Here is a 21,795-nt window from a genome sequence, read left to right as displayed (position 1 = left end):
TAAATATAAAAATAGACTGGAGTGAAATTTCTTCTATTAAGGTTAAAACCAAAAATATGTTATCAATTTTCTCTCAATTAAATGAATGTCTATGGATAAGGAAAATTACAGGGTAATTTTGGTATGGGAGGACATATTAGCTTAATTCTTAGGATGTTTTAAAGCCCTGTGATTCTATGAACTGCAATCAGTATGCATCTGGAGAACTCCAACGTTGCTTTATTTGTTTTGCCAGCTTGTTACTAGATTGAATTTTAATTTAGGACTTTTATATAATCCTAGGGCGAACAATGTGTGTTGAAAACATAAAGCACAAATGTAGATAGCAGACATACTCTGTTTGTTTTTTTTTTTTAATTGGAGTATATTTGCTTTACAATGTTGTGTTAGTTTCTGCTGTACAATGAAGTGAATCAGCTCTATGTATACATATATCCCCTCCCTCTTGGACTTCCCTCCCGCCCCCATCCCACCCATCTAGGTCATCACAGAGTTTTGAGGGAATTTAAATGGTTGGCTTCTCCTTTCCAGTCAGACAGTATTTTGACTCTTGTATGTTAACACATTGACCTGAGATTTTGTGTCGTTTCATGATTCCAAATTGCAATGCACACTGGATTGATTTTACTCCTTAAGAGATATAGTCCATACCTCAGGCTGACCAAATGTGCTTACTTTTCACCATTCTGCATTATTTCTAAAAGATATTCCATTCTAGGGTGATGAAAGGTACTTGTGTTTGGAAATATGTCCTTTTCTAGGTAACAAACAAAACCACAATAACTATTTTTTATCTAACTTGTGTTCAAAATTAGTGCCATCCCTAGATGGACTCATTTGAGGATATCTAAGGAAAGCTGTTGATATGCTCAGTCAGTCATCATTCATTTATGTGTTTATTCAATCAACAGATGTCCACTGAATGCCTGCATCAACATGCTAGGGACACCCATATATGATATTTCCCATAAGAGTAAGAACAATTTTGTAAAATCCATGATCATTTTTCCTTATTTATGAGAGACAATTTTCCAGATGGTCTACACTGAATTATAACCATTGCTTTGTTTGTTTGGTTGTTTGCCTGGTTTTGTTTGCTTGTTTCTTTTTTGAAACCAATGACAAAAACTCATATGTAGAGAATCAGTGCTCCTATCTAAACAGACTTGTCGGATGGGAGTGTAGTTCATATACCATTAAACTTAGACAAAAGAGGGAGCAGAGAATGGAGAGGAGAAAGGAGCATTATGTAGTTATTCACAAAATGAGTCCTAACATTCATTTTTATATACACTAGTTAGTACCTATTTGAAACTGTATTGTAAATGACCAGCATTGATTCATGAAATTTCCAAAAATCTTAAAAGGAAAATTCCAAATGATGATCAGAAAAGCAGAAAATCCTCAAGAAATTCCTCTTATTAATAAAAGCTTAGTTGTAATAATTAACGTTTTTTAACCATTATTATTTGTCTGGTTACCAAAGGTGACAGTGCTCGAGATGAAGGAGATATATTAAATCCAAAACACTCCCCCTTTCTGTTCCCTACCCACCACAGACAGACCTGGTTATGGTCTGTCTCCTCCCTAGAGTGGAAGCTCCATGAAGGCTGGGACTTTCTCTGTATTGTTCATTGTTGTAATATCAGCATCTGGAACAATACATGGCACTCAGAAGATACTCAATAAATTATAATTAAATCAAATAAATGAGCTAATTTGTGCATGTAGCTTTCCTTTTAGGTTTCTTTCCTCCTCCTATTATTACCTCTGCAAGGTAGACATTTGGTGTCTCTCTTCTTGATCTTGTAATTCCCTGCAGACTTTAAGAAAATCATTCATAGACCAATTTATACTATTATTTAATATGTTATCACTCTCAGGGGCAGGACTGGCTCCATAATTTGTGGCATCCAGTGAAAATTTTTAAAAATGTGTCCCTTGTTCAGAACTTGATAAGGATTTCATGATGGCAATATCAGAGCATTAAACAAAGTGTGGGACCCTTCTAAGCATGGCTGCACAGGTGACATGATTGTGGGACTGGCCTGTGCACGGGATTGTATTTTGATAGAGAGGTCTGCAGAAGGTGGTGTTTAACCCAAAGGATAAGTCACGAATGTGATTACATATTCTATTTTCATGCTGAAACTGGATTTGATGTTTCATTTTGCTTACAGTAGAGTTGAATACCAGAGTGCAGTATAAAGATCTGTACATCAGAGATTGTGTGATTCAGTTGGTATCAATAAAAATTATTTTTATCCCCACAGAGTAGAAGACTACACTTAAAGCAGTGCTTTAATCTGAAATATAGAGATATTACTGGGGATAGAGTTTGAACAAGCTATAGCATGGAGGAAAATCTTAAACTATATTAATTCTATGAACCATATAGAATTCAGAGGAAATTCCCACAAATTCAGCAAAGTCAAAAAGAAGGAAACTACTGTTAAGACATAAGTAAATATGTGGGGCCCTTTTAGATTTTGGGTTTTGCTAGTTATTACTATTTTAAGGAATTTAGAATTGACCAAGTGGTCAGTGGTTTTCTTATGTGTTAAGCATTGTGATTATGTTAAATGTAAGCAATTTTAGGATGACATTTTAAACTTAAAAAAAATCTGAACCTTTTGTTTTTCATACAAAATCTTACATTGAATCTTAGTTGTTACTGTGTTTTAAGAGACATATATGAAACTTATTAAGATGAGAATGAGGTACCATAAGGCACTTCTGCCTAATAGTTTGAAAACTGTTTCTTTAAATGACAGAACTGCATCTCTAGATATGTTTTTGAGGACTTTAAAATTGAAATATAAAATATCTCAGGAAGGTAAATCCTAGTTTACAGAATTATTCGTATTTTTAAAAGGCAGTGATTTGATTTTTAAAAAAAAAAACTTTGAAGAGAGAGGCTACATGCATTTTGGAGTTTTCCTCATGCGTCTGACTGAATAATAAAAACTATGATATATGTGATAATAGATTATGTCTTCTTTTCACATTAATTCAACATTAGAAATATTTTTTTTCCTCCTGGTTCTGCAAACATGCAAACTGTTTTATTGTGAGTATTTGTTGTTCTGTCAAGTTAAAATCATGTCCCTTGCAGGTTCTTTTACTGTGTTACTGCTCTGTATCTGGCTGTATGTCTCATGGTGACAGACAGTGGGCCTTGCCCTTAGGGAGCTTACAATCTAAGTTGTCAAATTACTTAGTTGTCAGATGATTTAAAAATTAGGCACGATATATAGTGGAATGGATGCTGTACTTAAAGTTTTATCAGACTTCTGTAGGAATCATGAATGTTTTTGTCAATGTGGGCACAGGAAAATTCCACAGAAAAACAATATTTAAGTTAAATCTTGCTGGAAGGAGCATTATGACAGTGACAGTGAAGGGAGAAAACATTTGGCAAAATATACAGGATGAAGAAAGTCCCAGAAATATTATGTGATTCTTGCTTTTTACTGTAGAATTAATATTAACTGATATTAATACAAGCAAGTTTTATTGGTTTACTTCAATTTTATTATTATCCTTAATGAAGCTATATTTTATGTGGCTAGACTGCAGGTAACTTGCATTGTAGTAATTGTAAAGTTCTCAATTTAAAAATTAAATATACTGAAATATTAATTGTTGCAGTTAATCTTGTAAAATGAAAATCCTTCACATACTTGCTGGAAAATGCATGTAAATTTTAGCCTAAAATTTTGGCAACAGTTAAAATCAACCCTTAATATATTGTTTCTTGTTTCTTATTCGTTTACATAAGTATAATTGTTACAGTAGATTTTTAATTTTCAGAGGGTTGCTGAAAAATATCCCTTTGCTTCCTCCAGTATTGTTATGCATGAAGTCCTTTGGTGCTCTTCAGCTTGCATGTATTCCTTTGCATGACCTGGAAACTCGTAGGTTTATAGTAAACTCTGAAGCATCTGCATCATGCCTAGAAAATATAAACAGTGAGCTGGTGATCTGTGGAATTCCGTGGTGAGACATCTGGTAGGCACATATAGCAGAAGACTCAGTACAAATTTGATGACTTCTTTTTTACTCCCCTGTTTGAGTACAGGGACATTTTATATAGCAGAAAATGGAGCAAGATTTAGAGGATTAAACCGGAGGCAGCAACGTAAGCATAGGTACACAAAGAAGGTAACAAATTGAGAAAATTAGTTGGAAATTGTATCTTTGCTGCTGACTACCTGGCTAGTTACTATAATTATGATAGTTAATTGTCTGTACAAGTATTCACACCTGTGAAATAAAAGTTCTTGATAATAGAGGACTATGGTGCACAACTAATAAGAATAGTTGATGAGCATGAGAGCAAAAGACAAATGATTGTCTTCTTAATTGGATTTGCTTCTTTGCCCTTTTCAAGTTAAGGAGGAGTAGAAACTCATGAAATTTTGCTGATCAGAACTGAAGTTTTATAGAATGACTATAGTGGGTGACAGGTTGTTTTACGTAAGAGGAAGTCATAAGTAAGACTAACACATGTAAAACCTGACAATGATTTGATCAGAGGAAGCTTCCATGTAGTCAAAAGTTATGTAATTGGTTCCTGAGTTACTGGACAAAGAAAAATTCATTTTTTTTCTTGACTCCAAAATTGTGAGGTTCAACCATGACATCCAAATTAATGATGGAGAACAGAGGTCAGCAATTTTTTTCTGTAAAGAGTCTGATAGTAAGTATTTTAGTTTTTCAGGCTATATGGTTTCTGTTGCAGCTGTTCTGCTCTGCTAATATAGTAGGAAAGCTGCCACAGACAATAAAATGAATGGGTACCGCTTTGTTCCAATGAAACTTTATTTACAAAAACAAGTGGTGGACCATATTTTGCCCATAGCCCATAGCGTGCTAACCTCTAATCTAGACTTCTGAAACCCTGTTAATTAAGAAAAAAAATCATAACAAAGCTGAACTCTGTGAACTTACTAGGAAATTAAGTTAAATCCACATATAACTTATTTGTCTGTACAAACATCAATATATTTTCTAATGATTGAGGCAAAAATCTCAGTTATTCCTTATTCCTCATTTATGTGTATACAGTTGACCCTTGAACAACGTGGGGGTTAGGGGCACTGACACCTGAGCTGTGAAAAATCCGAGTATATTATAGTCAGGCCCTCTATATTTGAGGTTCCACATCCTCATATTCAACCAACCCAGGATCATGTAGTGCTATAGTACGTGTTTATTGAAAATCCATACAGTTCAAACCCATGTGGTTTAAGCGTCAACAATATTTTACTGGGCTCCTTGTTAAACACATTGTTCTCTGCTAGGGTGCCCAAGTTCTAGAATTATGCTGCAAGGATTCCTGAGATTACTTTGCAATTGCTCGTCTCATTCCTAGCATATAAGATTTTCTGCTACTGTCTCTATTCTGTTTGTGAACTCTTTCACCTCTTTCACCATTTTTTTATCTGTTTCTATATACATATATTTAAATTTTGAATGGCTGAGGAAACAATGAAAAAAAACCACAATTTTAAAACAATGAGATTTACTACGAACTTTAGACTCTTCCTGGATATGGAGACAGTTTCCTCATTTCTGAATGGGTGGCTGCTTTTCACACTGGCCTTAAGCAGGACTAATTTCATACAGATTGAATTTACTCTTTAGGTGTTGAAAATTTCTCTCTCTCAGTTGACTCTTGTGTTTATTGTAAGAGGTATTATAACTGTCCCTGATAAGGGCCAGAAAGAATAGTGTTTTAATCAGCGTGTCAGTAGGGAAACTATCCCCCTAAAAAACATTGAATTATCTCTTCTACAGCCTTTCCCACTTTCTTTTCATAGGCATTGAAAATGCCTCTTCACCTATAGCATTGGAACTGGAACTAAACGTGGCTAGCTGATATCTGTACTGTGGCTCTTAGACCCTTAAATTGCTATTGTGTTTAATGAACTTACCAGAGAAAAAATGAACTGCATAATATTGTTTTTATTGACCATGTACACAGAACATTCCTCAGGAAATATTGGGCTTACAGCATACTTGTAGAAATACCTAATTCCATTCATTTGTGCTTTTTCAGTAAAGGATGGTATTAATGTCAGCCTACATGGCAGGCGTAGTTATAAAATTCATATTTAGGTGTATAGACTTTACCAAGAAGAATATTTTATGGTTAATATTGCCTATTAGAAAATAGGTTTTACTCCTTATATTAAATGTGTTTTATAAAAATTTATTCAATAATTTGGAATTGTTTCTTCTGCTCACTTATGTTAGTCTTACATTGTTCTGTGGCTGATGCAGGTTATCTACATAGGACACATGTAAACACAACAATCTGGAAGTCTTGGGAGTGGTTAGGGAGCTTGTCTGGAAACTGTTGGAATGAGTAATACAGTTTTTTTTTTAACATCTTTATTGGAGTATAATTGCTTTACAATGGTGTGTTAGTTTCTGCTTTATAACAAAGTGAATCAGCTATACATATACATATATCCCCATATCTCCTCCCTCTTACGTCTCCCTCCCACCTTCCCTATCCCACCCCTCTAGGTGGTCACAAAGCACCAAGCTGATCTCTCTGTGCTATGTCGCTACTTCCCACTAGCTATCTATTTTACATTTGGTAGTGTGTATATGTCCGTGACACTCTCTCACTTCATCCCAGCTTACCCTTTCCACCCCCCATGTCCTCAAGTCCATTCTCTACTTCAGCGTCTTTATTCATGTCCTGCCCCTAGGTTCTTCAGAACCATTTTTTTTTTTACAGTTTTTATTCAGATTATATATTTAAAATAATGAAAGAAGGAGGGCAGACAGCAGAAGCAAGAAGAACTACAATCCTGCAGCCTGTGGAACAAAAACCACATTCATAGAAAGATAGGCAAGATGAAAAGACAGAGGGCTATGTACCAGATGAAGGAAGATAAAACCCCAGAAAAACAACTAAATAAAGTGCAGGTAGGCAACCTTCCAGAAAAAGAATTCAGAAGAATGATAGTGAAGATGATCCAAGACCTCGGAAAAAGAATGGAGGCAAAGATCAAGAAGATGCAAGAAATGTTTAACAAAGACCTAGAAGAATTAAAGAACAAACAAACAGAGATGAACAATACAATAACTGAAATGAAAACTACACTAGAAGAAATCAATAGCAGAATAACTGAGGCAGAAGAACGGATAAGTGACCTGGAAGACAGAATGGTGGAATTCACTGCTGCAGAACAGACTAAAGAAAAAAGAATGAAAAGAAATGAAGACAGCCTACGAGACCTCTGGGACAACATTAAACGCAACAACATTCGCATTATAGGAGTGCCAGAAGGAGAAGAGAGAGAGAAAGGACCAGAGAAAATATTTGCAGAGATTATAGTCGAAAACTTCCCTAACATGGGAAAGGAAATAGCCACCCAAGTCCAGGAAGGGCAGCGAGTCCCATACAGGATAAACCCAAGGAGAAACACACCGAGACACATAGTAATCAAATTGGCAAAAATTAAAGGCAAAGAAAAATTATTGAAAGCAGCAAGGGAAAAACGACAAATAACATACAAGGGAACTCCCATAAGGTTAACAGCTGATTTCTCAGCAGAAACTCTACAAGCCAGAAGGGAGTGGCATGATATACTTAAAGTGATGAAAGGGAAGAACCTACAACCAAGATGATTCTACCCGGCAAGGATCTCATTCAGATTCGATGGAGAAATCAAAAGCTTTACAGACAGGCAAAAGCTAAGAGAATTCAGCACCACCAAACCAGCTCTACAACAAATGCTAAAGGAACTTCTCTAAGTGGGAAACACAAGAGAAGAAAAGGACCTACAAAAACAAGCCCAAAACAAATAAGAAAATGGTCATAGGAACATACATATCGATAATTACCTTAAACGTGAATGGATTAAATGCTCCAACCAAAAGACACGGGCTTGCTGAATGGATACAAAAACAAGACCCATATATATGCTGTCTACAAGAGACCCACTTCAGACCTAGGGACACATATAGACTGAAAGTGAGGGGATGGAAAAAGACATTCCATGCAAATGGAAATCAAAAGAAAGCTGGAGTAGCTATACTCATATCAGATAAAATAGACTTTAAAATAAAGAATGTTACAAGAGACAAGGAAGGACACTACATAATGATCAAGGGATCAATCCAAGAAGAAGGTATAACAATTATAAATATATATGCACCCATCATAGGAGCACCTCAATACATAAGGCAACTGCTAACAGCTGTAAAAGAGGAAATCGACAGTAACACAATAATAGTGGGGGACTTTAACACCTCACTTACACCAATGGACAGATCATCCAAAATGAAAATAAATAAGGAAACAGAAGCTTTAAATGACACAATAGACCAGATAGATTTAATTGATATTTATAGGACATTCCATCCAAAAACAGCAGATTAAACTTCCTTCTCAAGTGCACACGGAACATTCTCCAGGATAGATCACATCTTGGCTCACAGATCAAGCCTCAGTAAATTTAAGAAAATTGAAATCATATCAAGCATCTTTTCTGACCACAATGCTATGAGATTAGAAATGAATTACAGGGGAAAAAACATAAAAAACACAAACACATGGAGGCTAAACACTACGTTACTAAATAACCAAGAGATCACTGAAGAAATCAAAGAGGAAATCAAAAAATACCTAGACAAATGACAATGCAAACATGACAATCCAAAACCTATGGGATGCAGCAAAAGCAGTTCTAAGATGGAAGTTTATAGCTGTACAAGCCTACCTCAAGAAACAAGAACAATCTCAAACAAACAATCTAACCTTACACCTAGAGAAACAAGAACAAACAAAACCCAAAATTAGCAGAAGGAAAGAAATCATAAAGATCAGAGCAGAAATAAATGAAATAGAAACAAAACAGTAGCAAAGATCAATAAAACTAAAAGCTGGTTCTTTGAGAAGATAAACAAAATTGATAAACCATTAGCAAGACTCATCAAGAAAAAGAGGGAGAGGACTCAAATCAATAAAATTAGAAATGAAAAAGGAGAAGTTACAACAGACACCGCAGAAATACAAAGCATCCTAAGAGACTACTACCAGCAACTCTATGCCAACAAAATGGACAACCTGGAAGAAATGGACAAATTCTTAGATAGGTATAACCTTCCAAGACTGAACCAGGAAGAAATAGAAAATATGAACAGACCAAGCACAAGTAATGAAATTGAAACTGTGATTAAAAATCTTCCAACAAACAAAAGTCCAGGACCAGATGGCTTCACAGGTGAATTCTATCAAACATTTAGAGAAGAGCTAACACCCATCCTTCTCAAACTCTTCCAAAAAATTGCGGAGGAAGGAACACTCCCAAACTCGTTCTATGAGGCCACCATCACCCTGATACCAAAACCAGACAAAGATACTACAAAAAAAAAGAAAATTACAGACCAATATCACTGATGAATATAGATGCAAAAATCCTCAACAAAATACTAGCAAACAGAATCCAACAACATATTAATAGGATCATACACCATGATCAAGTGGGATTTATCCCAGGGATGCAAGGATTCTTCAATATACGAAAATCAATCTATGTGATACACCATATTAATAAATTGAAGAATAAAAACCATATGATCATCTCAATAGATGCAGAAAAAGCTTTTGACAAAATTCAACACCCATTATATGATAAAAAACTCTCCAGAAAGTGGGCATAGAGGGAACCTACCTCAACATAATAAAGGCCATATACGAGAAACCCACAGCAAACATTCTCAATGGTGAAAAACGGAAAGCATTTCCTCTAAGATCAGGAACAAGACAAGGATGTCCACTCTCACCGCTGTTATTCAACATACTTTTGGAAGTCCTAGCCATGGCAATCAGAGAAGAAAAAGAAATAAAAGGAATACAGATAGGAAAAGAAGAAGTAAAACTGTCACTGTTTGCAGATAACATGATACTATACATAGAGAATCCTAAAGATGCTACCAGAAAAGTACTAGAGCTAATCAACGAATTTGGTAAAGTAGCAGGATACAAAATTAATGCACAGAAATCTCTTGCATTCCTATACACTAATGATGAAAAATCTGAAAGAGAAATTAAGGAAACACTCCCATTTACCACTGCAAGAAAAAGAATAAAATACCTAGGAATAAACCTTCCTAGGGAGACAAAAGACCTGTATGCAGAAAACTATAAGACACTGATGAAAGAAATTAAAGATGATACAAATAGATGGAGAGATATACCATGCTCTTGGATTGGAAATCAATATTGTGAAAATGACTATACTACCCAAAGCAAACTACAGATTCAATGCAATCCCTATCAAATTACCAATGGCATTTTTTACAGAACTAGAACAAAAAATCTTAAAATTTGTATGGAGACACAAAAGACCCCGAATAGCCAAAGCAGTCTTGAGGGAAAAAAACGGAGCTGGAGGAATCAGACTCCCTGACTTCAGACTATACTACAAAGCTACAGTAATCAAGGCAATATAGTACTGGCACAAAAACAGAAACATAGATCAATGGAACAAGATAGAAAGCCCAGAGGTAAACCCATACACCTATGGTCAACTAATCTATGACAAAGGAGGCAAGGATATACAATGGGAAAAGACAGTCTCTTCAACAAGTGGTGCTGGGAAAACTGGACAGCTACATGTAAAAGAATGAAATTAGAACACTTCCTAACACCATACACAAAAATAAACTCAAAATGGATTAGATACCTAAATGTAAGACTGGACACTATAAAACTCTTAGAGGAAAACATAGGAAGAACACTCTTTGACATAAATCACAACAAGATCTTTTTTGATCCACCTCCTAGAGTAATGGAAATAAAAACAAAAATAAACAAATGGGACCTAATGAAACTTAAAAGCTTTTGCACAGCAAAGGAAACCATAAATAAGACCAAAAGACAACCCTCAGGATGGGAGAAAATATTTGCAATTGAAGCAACTGACAAAGATTTAATCTCCAAAATTTACAAGCAGCTCATGCAGCTCAATATCAAAAAAACAAACAACCCAATCCAAAAATGGGCAGAAGACCTAAATAGACATTTCTCCAAAGAAGACATACAGATGGCCAAGAAACACATGAAAAGCTGCTCAACATCACTAATTATTAGAGAAATGCAAATCAAAACTACAATGAGGTATCACCTCACACCAGTTAGAATGGGCTTCATCAGAAAATCTACAAACAACAAATGCTGGAGAGGGTGTGGAGAAAAGGGAACCCTCTTGCACTGTTGGTGGGGATGTAAACTGATACAGCCACTATGGAGAACAGTATGGAGGTTCCTTAAAAAATAAAAATAGAATTACCATATGATCTAGCAATCCCACTACTGGGCATATACCCAGAGAAAACCACAATTCAAAAAGACACATGCATCCTAATGTTCATTGCAGCAGTCTTTACAATAGCCAGGTCATGGAAGCAACCTAAATGCCCATCGACAGATGAATGGATAAAGAAGATGTGGTACATATATACAATGGAATATTACTCAGCCATAAAAAGGAACGAAATTGGGTCATTTGTTGAGGCGTGGATGGATCTAGAGACTGTCATACAGAGTGAAGTAAGTCAGAAAGAGAAAAACAAATATCGTGTATTAACGCATATATGTGGAACCCAGAAAAATGGTACAGGTGAATCGGTTTGCAGGGCAGAAATTGAGACACAGATGTAGAGAACAAACATATGGACACCAAGGAGGGAAGCTGTGAGGGGGTGGGGGTGGTGGTGTGATGAATTGGGCGATTAGGATTGACATGTATACACTGATGTGTATAAATTGATGCCTAATAAGAACCTGCTGTATAAAAAAATAAATAAAAAACATTCAAAAATTTTAAAAAAAAACAGATGAAAAGCCAAAAAACATATATTATGAAAGAAAAGTAGCAAAGTTTTCTAAAAATGGTTATACTCACACTAAATTAAGTTTGAGAAAATGTCAGTTGTCTACATCAGCTATTATTGTTTGTATTATTATTGTTTTTATCGTTTAGCCTCAGGTAGCATTGATGAAGACTGTTTGGAGCTAAAGTCTAGTGCCCTATTGATATCAATCATTCAAACAGTCAAAAATCCATGCTTGAATATTTTCAGAGTAAAGATACCTCCAGAAGGCTTACCAAATGCCCCATTAGAATATGCTAAATGACCTAGGAGAGAAATTGCTAAAATTACACAAAATAAAGGTATGTTAAATCAAATGTGAGCAGTTTACAGAGACTTCCTAAAACGTCTGAGGTTTTCTTAATAAAAATAGGAAACCTACCACAAGAGATGAACACAGTATTTACAGCTTACGTCACTGGTATTTTTTTCCTTCCATTTGGTGTATCTGACCTTTATTTCACAAGCCCTCAGCCTTAAATAATCTGTTCTTAGCGGAGGAAGATTGCGGTTGAAAATTTAAATTTGAGAGGCAAGGTTAACTGACGATTCAAGTAGGAATAATGCCAAGTGTTCCAATATGGTAAAGAGAAATTAGGTAGAGCTGTCATCCACAATTCTGGGATTAACTCATGAAATTTAGTGCACATTCAACCCCCCAAAGTATTTATTAAACAACCACTATAGGAAAGGGACTATAGGAAGAAATAAAAATGTATAGGGTCTAGTTCATGGATTTTATATCCCATACACTTGAAAATTTCTATTAACAGATAAAGTCAAGTATTTGCTTTATAAACTATCAGAGTGATATAGAAGCCTACAGGATGAAATTATTGAATCTATTCAGCAAAAGTTCCATAGAGCAGGCGGCATCTGAGCTGGATTAAGAATGGGGATTATTTGGCACTAGATCTTAGGAGGAAATGAATTAATTAGATCTCCTTCACACAGTCAAGAACGACCACAGAATTTTGTCAAGGTAGCAGCATAATCAGATTGGTGTCAGGAGGGCCTATCATTGGATGAATCTGCAGTGTTCCAAAAAGAGACAGAGGAAAGACGGTGGAGAAATAGAAGAGAGTTTCAGAAGACATTTCAGAAGCTTCACAATCAGTCAGTTGGGCAAAGAAAACTTTTCCTCTGTTTTCCCAACGTTGTAGACTACCTTTGCATTGTGAGGAGGTGTTCAGTGAGTCAGTTAGCGATGATGTGAGAGAGGAGGCAGAAAATTTTTATTAGGAAGTAAATTAAAGCAGTGGAGATATGTATTACTTTATGGATGTGTCAGGTGAGGGAAAGATACAGAAGGCTTAGCTGGTAGAAGAGGAATGAGACTCGCTCATAAACTACATCTGAGAAGTCAGGTAACCGCTTTACATCTTAGTTCCTTTTCTCTCCACCACGGCTTTAGGATACTTTTAACAAAGAGTACGAGGAAATAGAGTGGAAAAAAATGAATATAAGAAAAAAAGAGTCTGCCCATTAGAGTGTGTGTGTGGTGGTCAGGTTGGGGGGGAGACAATTTATTCAGCTGAAGAGGTTGATAGGAATCAGATGAGGTGCTGAGGGACACTCACAACCTCGTTAAGGGGCAGTTAAGTCAGTGACCAATGCTCTCAAGTCAATTGGGAGAGTGCCTGATTGACATCAGGCAGCTTAGTGTGTGCAGAGCCCTGGACTTGGGTCCAGGCCCAATTTTACCACTTAATAGCATTGCAACCTTATGTCTGGCTGGACCCCAGAGCTTTCCATCTGTAGAATAAAGGGATCAGCTGGGTAACTGATTTCTAAATGGTGTTCCAATGGCAACTAGAGATTTTTAAAAACTATTCTCAGGGTCTACTGAACTGCGCGGGGAAGGGAAGTAACCAGATGAGAATTTTACCCTTTTTTATTTCCCTTGCCATTTCACATAGAACAAAATATATCTCTCTTTTATATATAGAACTTCTATCTACGATTAAATTTGGACAGGGGATTCTGACTTAAGTTCACAAACACATACATGTGCACAAAGTATTCAAAACATACAGTTGAAAGCCATTTGCTTAGATGAGTTCTTCCTGTCCTCCCAAAGTGTGTTACGCTTCTATGATTCCAAAATGTTATACTTCAGTTCAGAATATGGTAATGCCACATTCTGAGGCATGTTAGGTCTGAATGAGGGACTGAAGGAAAGGTTTGAGAGGACAGATTGGTTTGGGATTAGGTGTACTTGAAAAGTTGGTAAGACATTCTCAAGTTTCTGGTGATCAATTAGAAAGTAGGGTTTGGGCTAAGGCTCAGGCTGCCTGGCCTGGTGGTGACACGATTTTTGGGAAGATCATTCACAAGGAAATTCCAGCCAAAATCATTCATGAGGATGACCAGTGTCTCGCTTTCCATGACATTTCCCCTCAAGCACCAACACATTTTCTGGTGATACCCAAGAAACATACATCCCAGATTTCTGCAGCAGAAGATAATGGTGAAAGTCTTCTTGGACATTTAATGATTGTTGGCAAGAAATGTGCTGCTGATCTGGGCCTGAAGAAGGGTTATCAAATGGTGGTGAATGAAGGTTCAGATGGGGGACAGTCTGTCTATCGTGTTCATCTCCATGTTCTTGGAGGCCGGCAGATGAATTGGCCTCCTGGTTAAGCGTGTTGTAGGGATAATTTTCCCTTCTCTATTCAGTGATCAAGTTTGCAAGTTCCAGTATGCTAAACAATACTTTTATTTTTTTGCCTGTGTATGGAGAGATTGCAGAAATAATTTTAAAAACCCATACATAATAAAAGATTGTTGTATGGTCCAAAAAAAAAAAAGGGTTTAATAATCGAGAGAAAGGTCAGAAGTAGAACATGGACTTCACAAGCAGTTGCCTTAATTAGAAGTGGGTGAGCTTATCCAAGAAGACAGTATGAAGCAAAAACAAACAAACAAAATGTCCAAGGATGTGGTGGAAAAAGCAGAAACCATGAAGAAAATGGAAAAAGAGTGGTCAGTGGAAACCAAATGAAAGAGGGGAATATCCAGTGGAAAACTTCCTGTATTTACAGCATCTTTAGAGCCTTCAGTACCTTTTCATCAGCATGTGAAGATTATATTTGTTTCAGGTACTTTTGTTTCAATTACTCTTTCAGGTAATATTTGTTTCAATTACTCTTTCAGGTAATATTGATGCATGGAATTTGATAGTGGAAGTGAGCTCTTATATTTCTTCAAGTGAAAGGATTGGGAATTGAAGGAGGGAAGGTGGGTAGGAAGGAGAGAGAAAATAAGAGAGAGAGAATGAGAGAAAGATTTACAGACAGTAACAATTACACTAATTCTCTTTTCAATTGGATCATTTACAAAAGTGAGAAGGATATTTGAAACATTTTTAGTTGGCCTTGTCAGGAAGTTATAAGTTGTTTTGAGAAGCATAAATTATATCAGTATTTATACTGCTTATTTTTGGGGAGAGCATAAATGCAAAGATTGGCTGCATTAAATTAATTCTCTATTTTCTGTAGTAGTTGAATAAACATTAATCATGTTTTTATATTGAATTTTCTCATAAAACTGAATCTATCTAATTATGAAAATAATATCAGATTTATGATTTTCCTCCAATTATCATCTTAAAATATCCAGCACTTTCTTCCCCAAATATCAGAACCAAGATTCTACCTTACAAGCCATAGTTTAACAGTGGTTAATTAGCTGTTGTCTAATTACTGTGTCATGTGTTGAGGATTTCCTTCACTTGGCAGAATTAAACACTTTTTGAAATTCCCAGATTACATTGAGATAAGAGCAGGTCAATGAGAAATAGGAAAGAATGCCCAATTTATGTTTCCTATACCCTTCATCCACTTATAAATGCAAGCAATGGGGACATGGAAGCTATTTGAATTTTAAATGACTGAATAGAGATTCTTCTAATCCAGAGGACTGAACACAATTAGTTCCATAATTTGCACTTAATATTATAATAACTAGCAATAACTTACACAAGTTAAAGAAAGAATTATGAAAATTATATTCATTAACTGATGAAGAATAAATGTCTCCATCAAACTTATAGTTGAGAATGGATGTAAATCAGGGTATATTATTTAAAGCTACAATACCAGGACTCACTCTGCATCTCTTGACTAGAGGAGAAGATAGAGATGTGGGGAGTGGTATTAGATTCACTACTGATATGATTATGATAACACTTGGAATTTGTATGTCATTTTTAGATGACACTACCAAGCTACCATTATCAATTGAAGAACAGAGAAATAAATAGAAGTAGTCATAGAGACTAGATCCATAGACTAACAGTTTGATCGCCGTTTTGGTCTATGTGATAGCAAAAGATCTAGAATCCTAGATTTCTGGCATTAGATAGAACAATTATTATAGTGATATAATTTGTTTGTAGTGACTAGGTTTCATTTTACAGTTTGGAATGTCTTAAAGCTATTTCTTACAATAGCTCCAAAATAGAAGTTAGAACTACCATTAGTGCAAAGGACTTTCCCCTGAAAATCTGCTTACAAATGAATTCATTTTAATATATAAAAAGGACCTCATTAGTTTTTACAGTCTTAATTTTTCATCCTTCATTGTGGGATATCAGTGAGCTTAACAAAGAGATTAAATAAATTGAGAAAATCATTACAATTAAGATTTTGGTGGCACAATTTGAGGATATTTATGAATTCTGAATATCTATTTTTAAATAAAAATAAAAGATTATTGGAGCAGGTCCCCATATACCTATTTTGTAAAACATTTTAAAAAGATTTCTAAATGTCTCAGTTATTGGCATCATTTTTAAATACTGAGGACATTTATAGATTACCTAGTGCCTTCCATTTATAGAGAGGGAAATGGGATCCCAAAGCTTAGGTACTTGTTCACTTCCTATAACCATAACCTGATTCAAGTTTACAGTCTCAGATTCCAAATTCAGTATAAGCTTGCAGCATCTTACGTTACATGGGTATGTCCCTTTACTATCGCAGGTGATTCTGATATTCAGTTATGGCCTTTGACAAGGGCCTTGCATCAAAAGATCACTTTAGGCAGGTATTAAAATATTCTAAAAGGAATTCAGGTAATATTCTAGTTGGTTCATGTGACCATGTGTTGGGTTGATAGTGGGGCCCAACACTCTCCCCTACTCTGAGAATACCACTTCAAAGAGTGTTAGGATGTCAGGTCCCATTTGCCCATCTCATATTCCTCTCACTAAAATGGGGCATGGCCTTACCCTATTCTAACCTAGGTGCATAGATTGAGCAATATTCATTTCACCAAAGGAGACCACTTTCAGCGTTATGCTAGGTTAAAAATTCTCTAGGGCAACTCAACATGATGATACTTGTCTCGTTCTAGCTTCCTGAGAAGAGTGGACCCAGGGTTTGTGTCTTTAAAATGCTGCCTAACCACATCTAGGGATGTGTACTCCTGAGTGGCATGAATTACATATTAAAGTAACCCTAGTCTATACATTAAAACTTGCAGCACGCAAGTGTAGATCACATTGTCTATGGTGAAGTATTTTTTTTTAACTTTTATAGCAACGTAACAAAAACAGAAAAATGCATGAATTGTAAGCATGAAGCTTAAATAGTTTACACACATATATAACCACACCCAATTTAAGAAGCAAAGCATTAGCATATGCTGATGCATTTCAAAGTGTTGAACATAGGTCAATTCTGACTGCAAAACCCAGGTTCTTTACACAAAACACACAGCTTCTCAACGGAGCAAGCACACGTAATGAGATTTCAGACTCCAGGGATAAGCTGTGAGAAATGTAAATATTTTTGTTAAGTGAATCCATTTCAGGAAACCCAAATCATGGCATGTCTGCCTTCTTACCTTTCTGACTAAAGAATTGGAGCCTGGGTGGTCCTCTTGGGTGAAAGTCAGCCTAAGAGACAGCCTAGGCTCAGAACTGAAAGCTTTAGATAAGGAGACAAGACAATAGTTTGCAGGGGAAGGGAAGAACTGAGGACACCAGATTCCTCTGAGTACATAAATAAATCAGGTAAATACATCAGAATTTCCCAAATTTTAGGGATGTTCTACCATAATAATGATGAGATTTAAAAAGATGTGAAATTAAAAGCATATCATTGCACTTTAAGAAAAGCTTCTATGCACAGTATGAAATATATTGGTAATTTAAATACATGAAGTAGAAATAATAAAATGACAAGTTCAAATGTCTGCACTCTAAAATGCATTTAGTATGAATTACAGTTCACTATAAATGAAACATAAGTAGTCCACTTTCACCAAGACTATCTAAATAGTACTTGTAAACAAAATGTATTTAGTTGACATTTAAACGGAAATATCCTTGCTTAGGAATAAAATGGAATCTAAAACTATATTAATAAAATGGTACTAAACTCTATTCACACACTTGTTAGCTTAGAATGAGTTATATATCATTCCAATCAATGACGTTATATGAGTTTTTATGTGGTTTTAAAATTAGGCCCATATTTTTACTGTAGCATTCTATACTTCTACAGACTGGCAGAATGGATCATAAAATACAATCATGCATTTGTAGAATATTTGTTAATAAAGTGTCCATGTGTTATAAGAAAACCCTTCTCCTATGTTTTAACTGACCAGTTCTCTGCTGATGGATCTGTTAATTAAACCTCATTTGCTCTAAAGAACATGTGGTCCTGATCTGTTGATGGAACATTGTGTTCACTGGTTATTTCACTTTGCTCTTAACAAAGCATGAAAGAGCCAGCTTCGTTTTATGTCAAAATGTTTATTAAAATGGTGATAGTGTCTGTTTCCACAGGATAAGGCATATTCAGTAGTGCATAATCAGTGATTTAATTAGGGAATTTGTAAACCACAGGCATCGTTCAGAGTTATCATGTATAAGAGGCCAAACAATGTCAGATGGATTCTACAAGGAGACAAATGGCCTTTTTATAATAGAAGTAAATTGATTTTTCTAGCCATTAGGCATTGAAGAGTTTATCACTGTGAGCAACAGTTGCTCTAGAATAGTGGTCCCCAACCTTTTTGGCACCAGGGACAGTTTTCGTGGAAGACAATTACTCCACAGACTGGGCGTGGTGCGGGGAGGAGGGGGCCGGATGGTTCAGGCGGTAATGCGAGAGATGGGGAGCGGCCGATGAAGCTTCGCTCGCTCGCCCGCCCGCTGCTCACCTCCTGCTGTGTGGCCCGGTTCCCCAACAGGCCACGGACCAGTACCGGTCCACGACTACTCAGGGATTGGGGACCCCTCCTCTAGAAAATAAAATAAATTGTGGATTTCTTTAAAGCATCTTTCTTTTGCTATGCTTTCATTGCACTTCTGATATATAATTTATAGCTTATCCTTTTAATTTAGAATTCCTTCACCCACAGGAAAGCAATCACATAATTAACATGATCAGACAGTTCCTTTTTACTTATTGGTTCCCAGTTTTCATGGCAACACCCTGACCTTTGTGAAAATGTACAGCAGTGACATTTTGTCATCTTCATAAGAGAGAGAGAGATGTATTGAGGAATGTCCAAACCTCATTACTTCATAGGAATAGAATGGGCGCTAGGATATCTGTATTATGTGCCATTTTATAATACAGTCCAAACACACAGTTCAAATTATTATAGCTAATGGCAGAAATCTGCACCTTCTTTCCTTGGATGGCTTTGGGGGATGCCTCTGACTACTCAGATTAAAAAGGTTCACTCCTGTCCTTTCCAAAATGTTATCTTCTTCAAATAGTGTCCTCATCTGAAATGAACGCATATTTCCAAGACAGCTGACAATGGTAATGATATATATATATATCAAATTTATAAAATATTTTGTTGACCCTATGTGTACCCATGTTCAGTACTTGAGACATCACAGGTATGAATAAAACAAAATATTTGCCCTCAATATAGAAATATATGCAGAACAATAAAATACAGTCATTGATATCACCATAATAAAAGACATTGAGGAGAAAATATAATAAGTAACATATACTGAGTGTTTACTATATGAGAGACCTTGTGTTCAAGATTTTATGTGTATTATACTGCTTAATTCTAAAAAAAGAAAATTGAAGTAGGTACTATTATATTCACTTTACTTAAACTGAGAGATACTGGCCAGATAACTCTCCTGAGGTCATGCAGCTAATAGGTGGTAGAGCTAAGATCTGAATCTAGGCTGCCAGACCTGAACCTTGCTCTTTACAAGTATATTACACAACTTGAAATACTTTACACTTCAGAGGATGCTGTAATGTGCATTATGCCATTTTATCTTTAAATTCTCATTAAATTCTCCTTTTCCTCAGCCTTATTTGCTGATGAGAAAACAGATTAAGACAATCCAAGATTGCACAGCTAGTAAGTGGTTAGGCCCTGTGTCCAAGTCAAATTTCTAATCTTGTACACTTACAACTCTTCCAGACTATACATGTCAATTAAAAAAGACCTTCTGATTTAAAAATGATTGTGAGCAGTTATCAGTTACTGAGAATTCTCCCTGTTTATCAGCTTCCATAATGCATACTGAAAGTTTTAAAGGTAGTTAAAGGTCTAATTTATCTCTCTTGCCCGCAGTCTTAAGCATATTTACCTATTTGAGGGGCTCAAAAATGTGTATTAAAATGAATCGGTAATAGCTCCAGCCTAGGGCATAAGTTTTCATACATGCAGTTCTGCTTTTGTTACTCCCATAATGTTAATTTAGGGGATAGTGCATTTATACACACATTTAAATATATTTGGATAAATCATGGCACCATTTTCAAGAGTGAGTAGGCAAGAACACAAATGTGTAATGGAATATCAGGATTCCAGGAATTTGGGAATCTCTGAGCTAACTTTTAAGCTATAGGACTCTTTCCTGTTTGTTACCTTTAGTCTGTATAATGCATGTATAGAATGTGGTATTCAACTTTTCAACTTTAAATTCTTAATCAATTGTTTATACCCAATTAACTATAGTTTTCCACCTTTACTCTGAATTATTGAAAAAAATATATACCAAACATGAAATGGAACTTGATTAACAGTAGAGAGTTAAGTTGAGGAATTGGTCCCCTATTTCCCAGAAATGATTATAGATTGATTATCTTTTCATCAAATGACCTGGTCATATCTTAGTAATTAAAGATCTTAGCACTTCGAGGTTTTGACTATTATAGTATCTCCTTTCTTATTACAGAAAAAAGCAAGGTCTTCTCAGTCTAGTTCAGATTCCTAGCTTGCTAAAATGTTAACATAATTCGAGTCACTAGCAAGCAGAATTATCTTGGTCCTGTTTTTTTATTTAGTTGTCTCAAAGAAAACAAGTTTTTCACATGCGAGACTTTACATAATTAGTCAGTGACCGTCGTTCATTTCTGTATTTCAGTACACGAGAAACACATACAATAAGTCAGGAAAGGGAGGTTAAACTCAGAAAAAAGGTATGCTTTCACATCTTTTCCCAAAAATGTCAGTAAAAAATTGTCTTGTTGATATAGATTTACATTAATGATTCTAGAAAATATTTTACTATAAGCTCAAGTTAGCAAACCAAATTATGTGAAGATCATAGCAATTCAAGATACTTGAAAACTAAACTTAAGCAAATGCTGCATAAGCAACCCCAGCTTAAGGTCCCCTTCATTTATCTGTTTATGAGGCAGCAAGAATAGAACCTGTATTTATTTGCAACTGGCCTTGTAGCTTGTGTAGCAGAGAAAATATGAATGCCACTCAAAGAATGATTTTCTCTTTTGCTCTTTCATCTTACACTTTATGTTCCACTGAATCCCGCAGAGGCTATTCCTGTGCCATAGCAACACCTGCTGGGAGAGGGAAATTGGAACAGCCATAACTGTTGCCTGTCAAACCTGTTTTCCTGATTGAATGGCACTGCATGTCCTCCATCTT

At 35.7% G+C, this 21,795-nt stretch overlaps 2 protein-coding genes across 2 annotated transcripts in view; both read left to right on the top strand.

Moving 5' to 3' along the window:
* The window catches only part of MDGA2 (MAM domain containing glycosylphosphatidylinositol anchor 2), an 811,172-nt gene that overhangs the window by 589,742 nt on the left and 199,635 nt on the right, over nt 1–21,795 (top strand). The gene's annotated exons all lie outside the window — the stretch shown is intronic.
* Nucleotides 13,168–14,544, top strand: LOC133085777 (adenosine 5'-monophosphoramidase HINT1-like). The gene is made up of 2 exons (XM_061182951.1): nt 13,168–13,192; nt 14,165–14,544. The coding sequence occupies exons 1-2, from the start codon at nt 13,168–13,170 to the stop codon at nt 14,542–14,544; spliced, it is 405 nt and encodes a 134-aa protein (XP_061038934.1).

This window comes from Eubalaena glacialis, chromosome 2 (assembly GCF_028564815.1).
Source record: "Eubalaena glacialis isolate mEubGla1 chromosome 2, mEubGla1.1.hap2.+ XY, whole genome shotgun sequence".
NCBI lineage: Eukaryota > Metazoa > Chordata > Mammalia > Artiodactyla > Balaenidae > Eubalaena > Eubalaena glacialis.
The sequence above is the reverse complement of the archived record's forward strand: the minus strand, read 5'-3'. Positions and strand labels throughout refer to the sequence as shown.

Excerpts from the sequence above, each read along its gene's own strand:
- LOC133085777 (XM_061182951.1), top strand. The coding sequence starts at position 13,168 with ATGTATTACTTTATGGATGTGTCAG. Across the intron at positions 13,193-14,164 it reads TTACTTTATGGATGTGTCAG|AAAGTAGGGTTTGGGCTAAG; the intron begins GTGAGGGAAAGA and ends GTGATCAATTAG.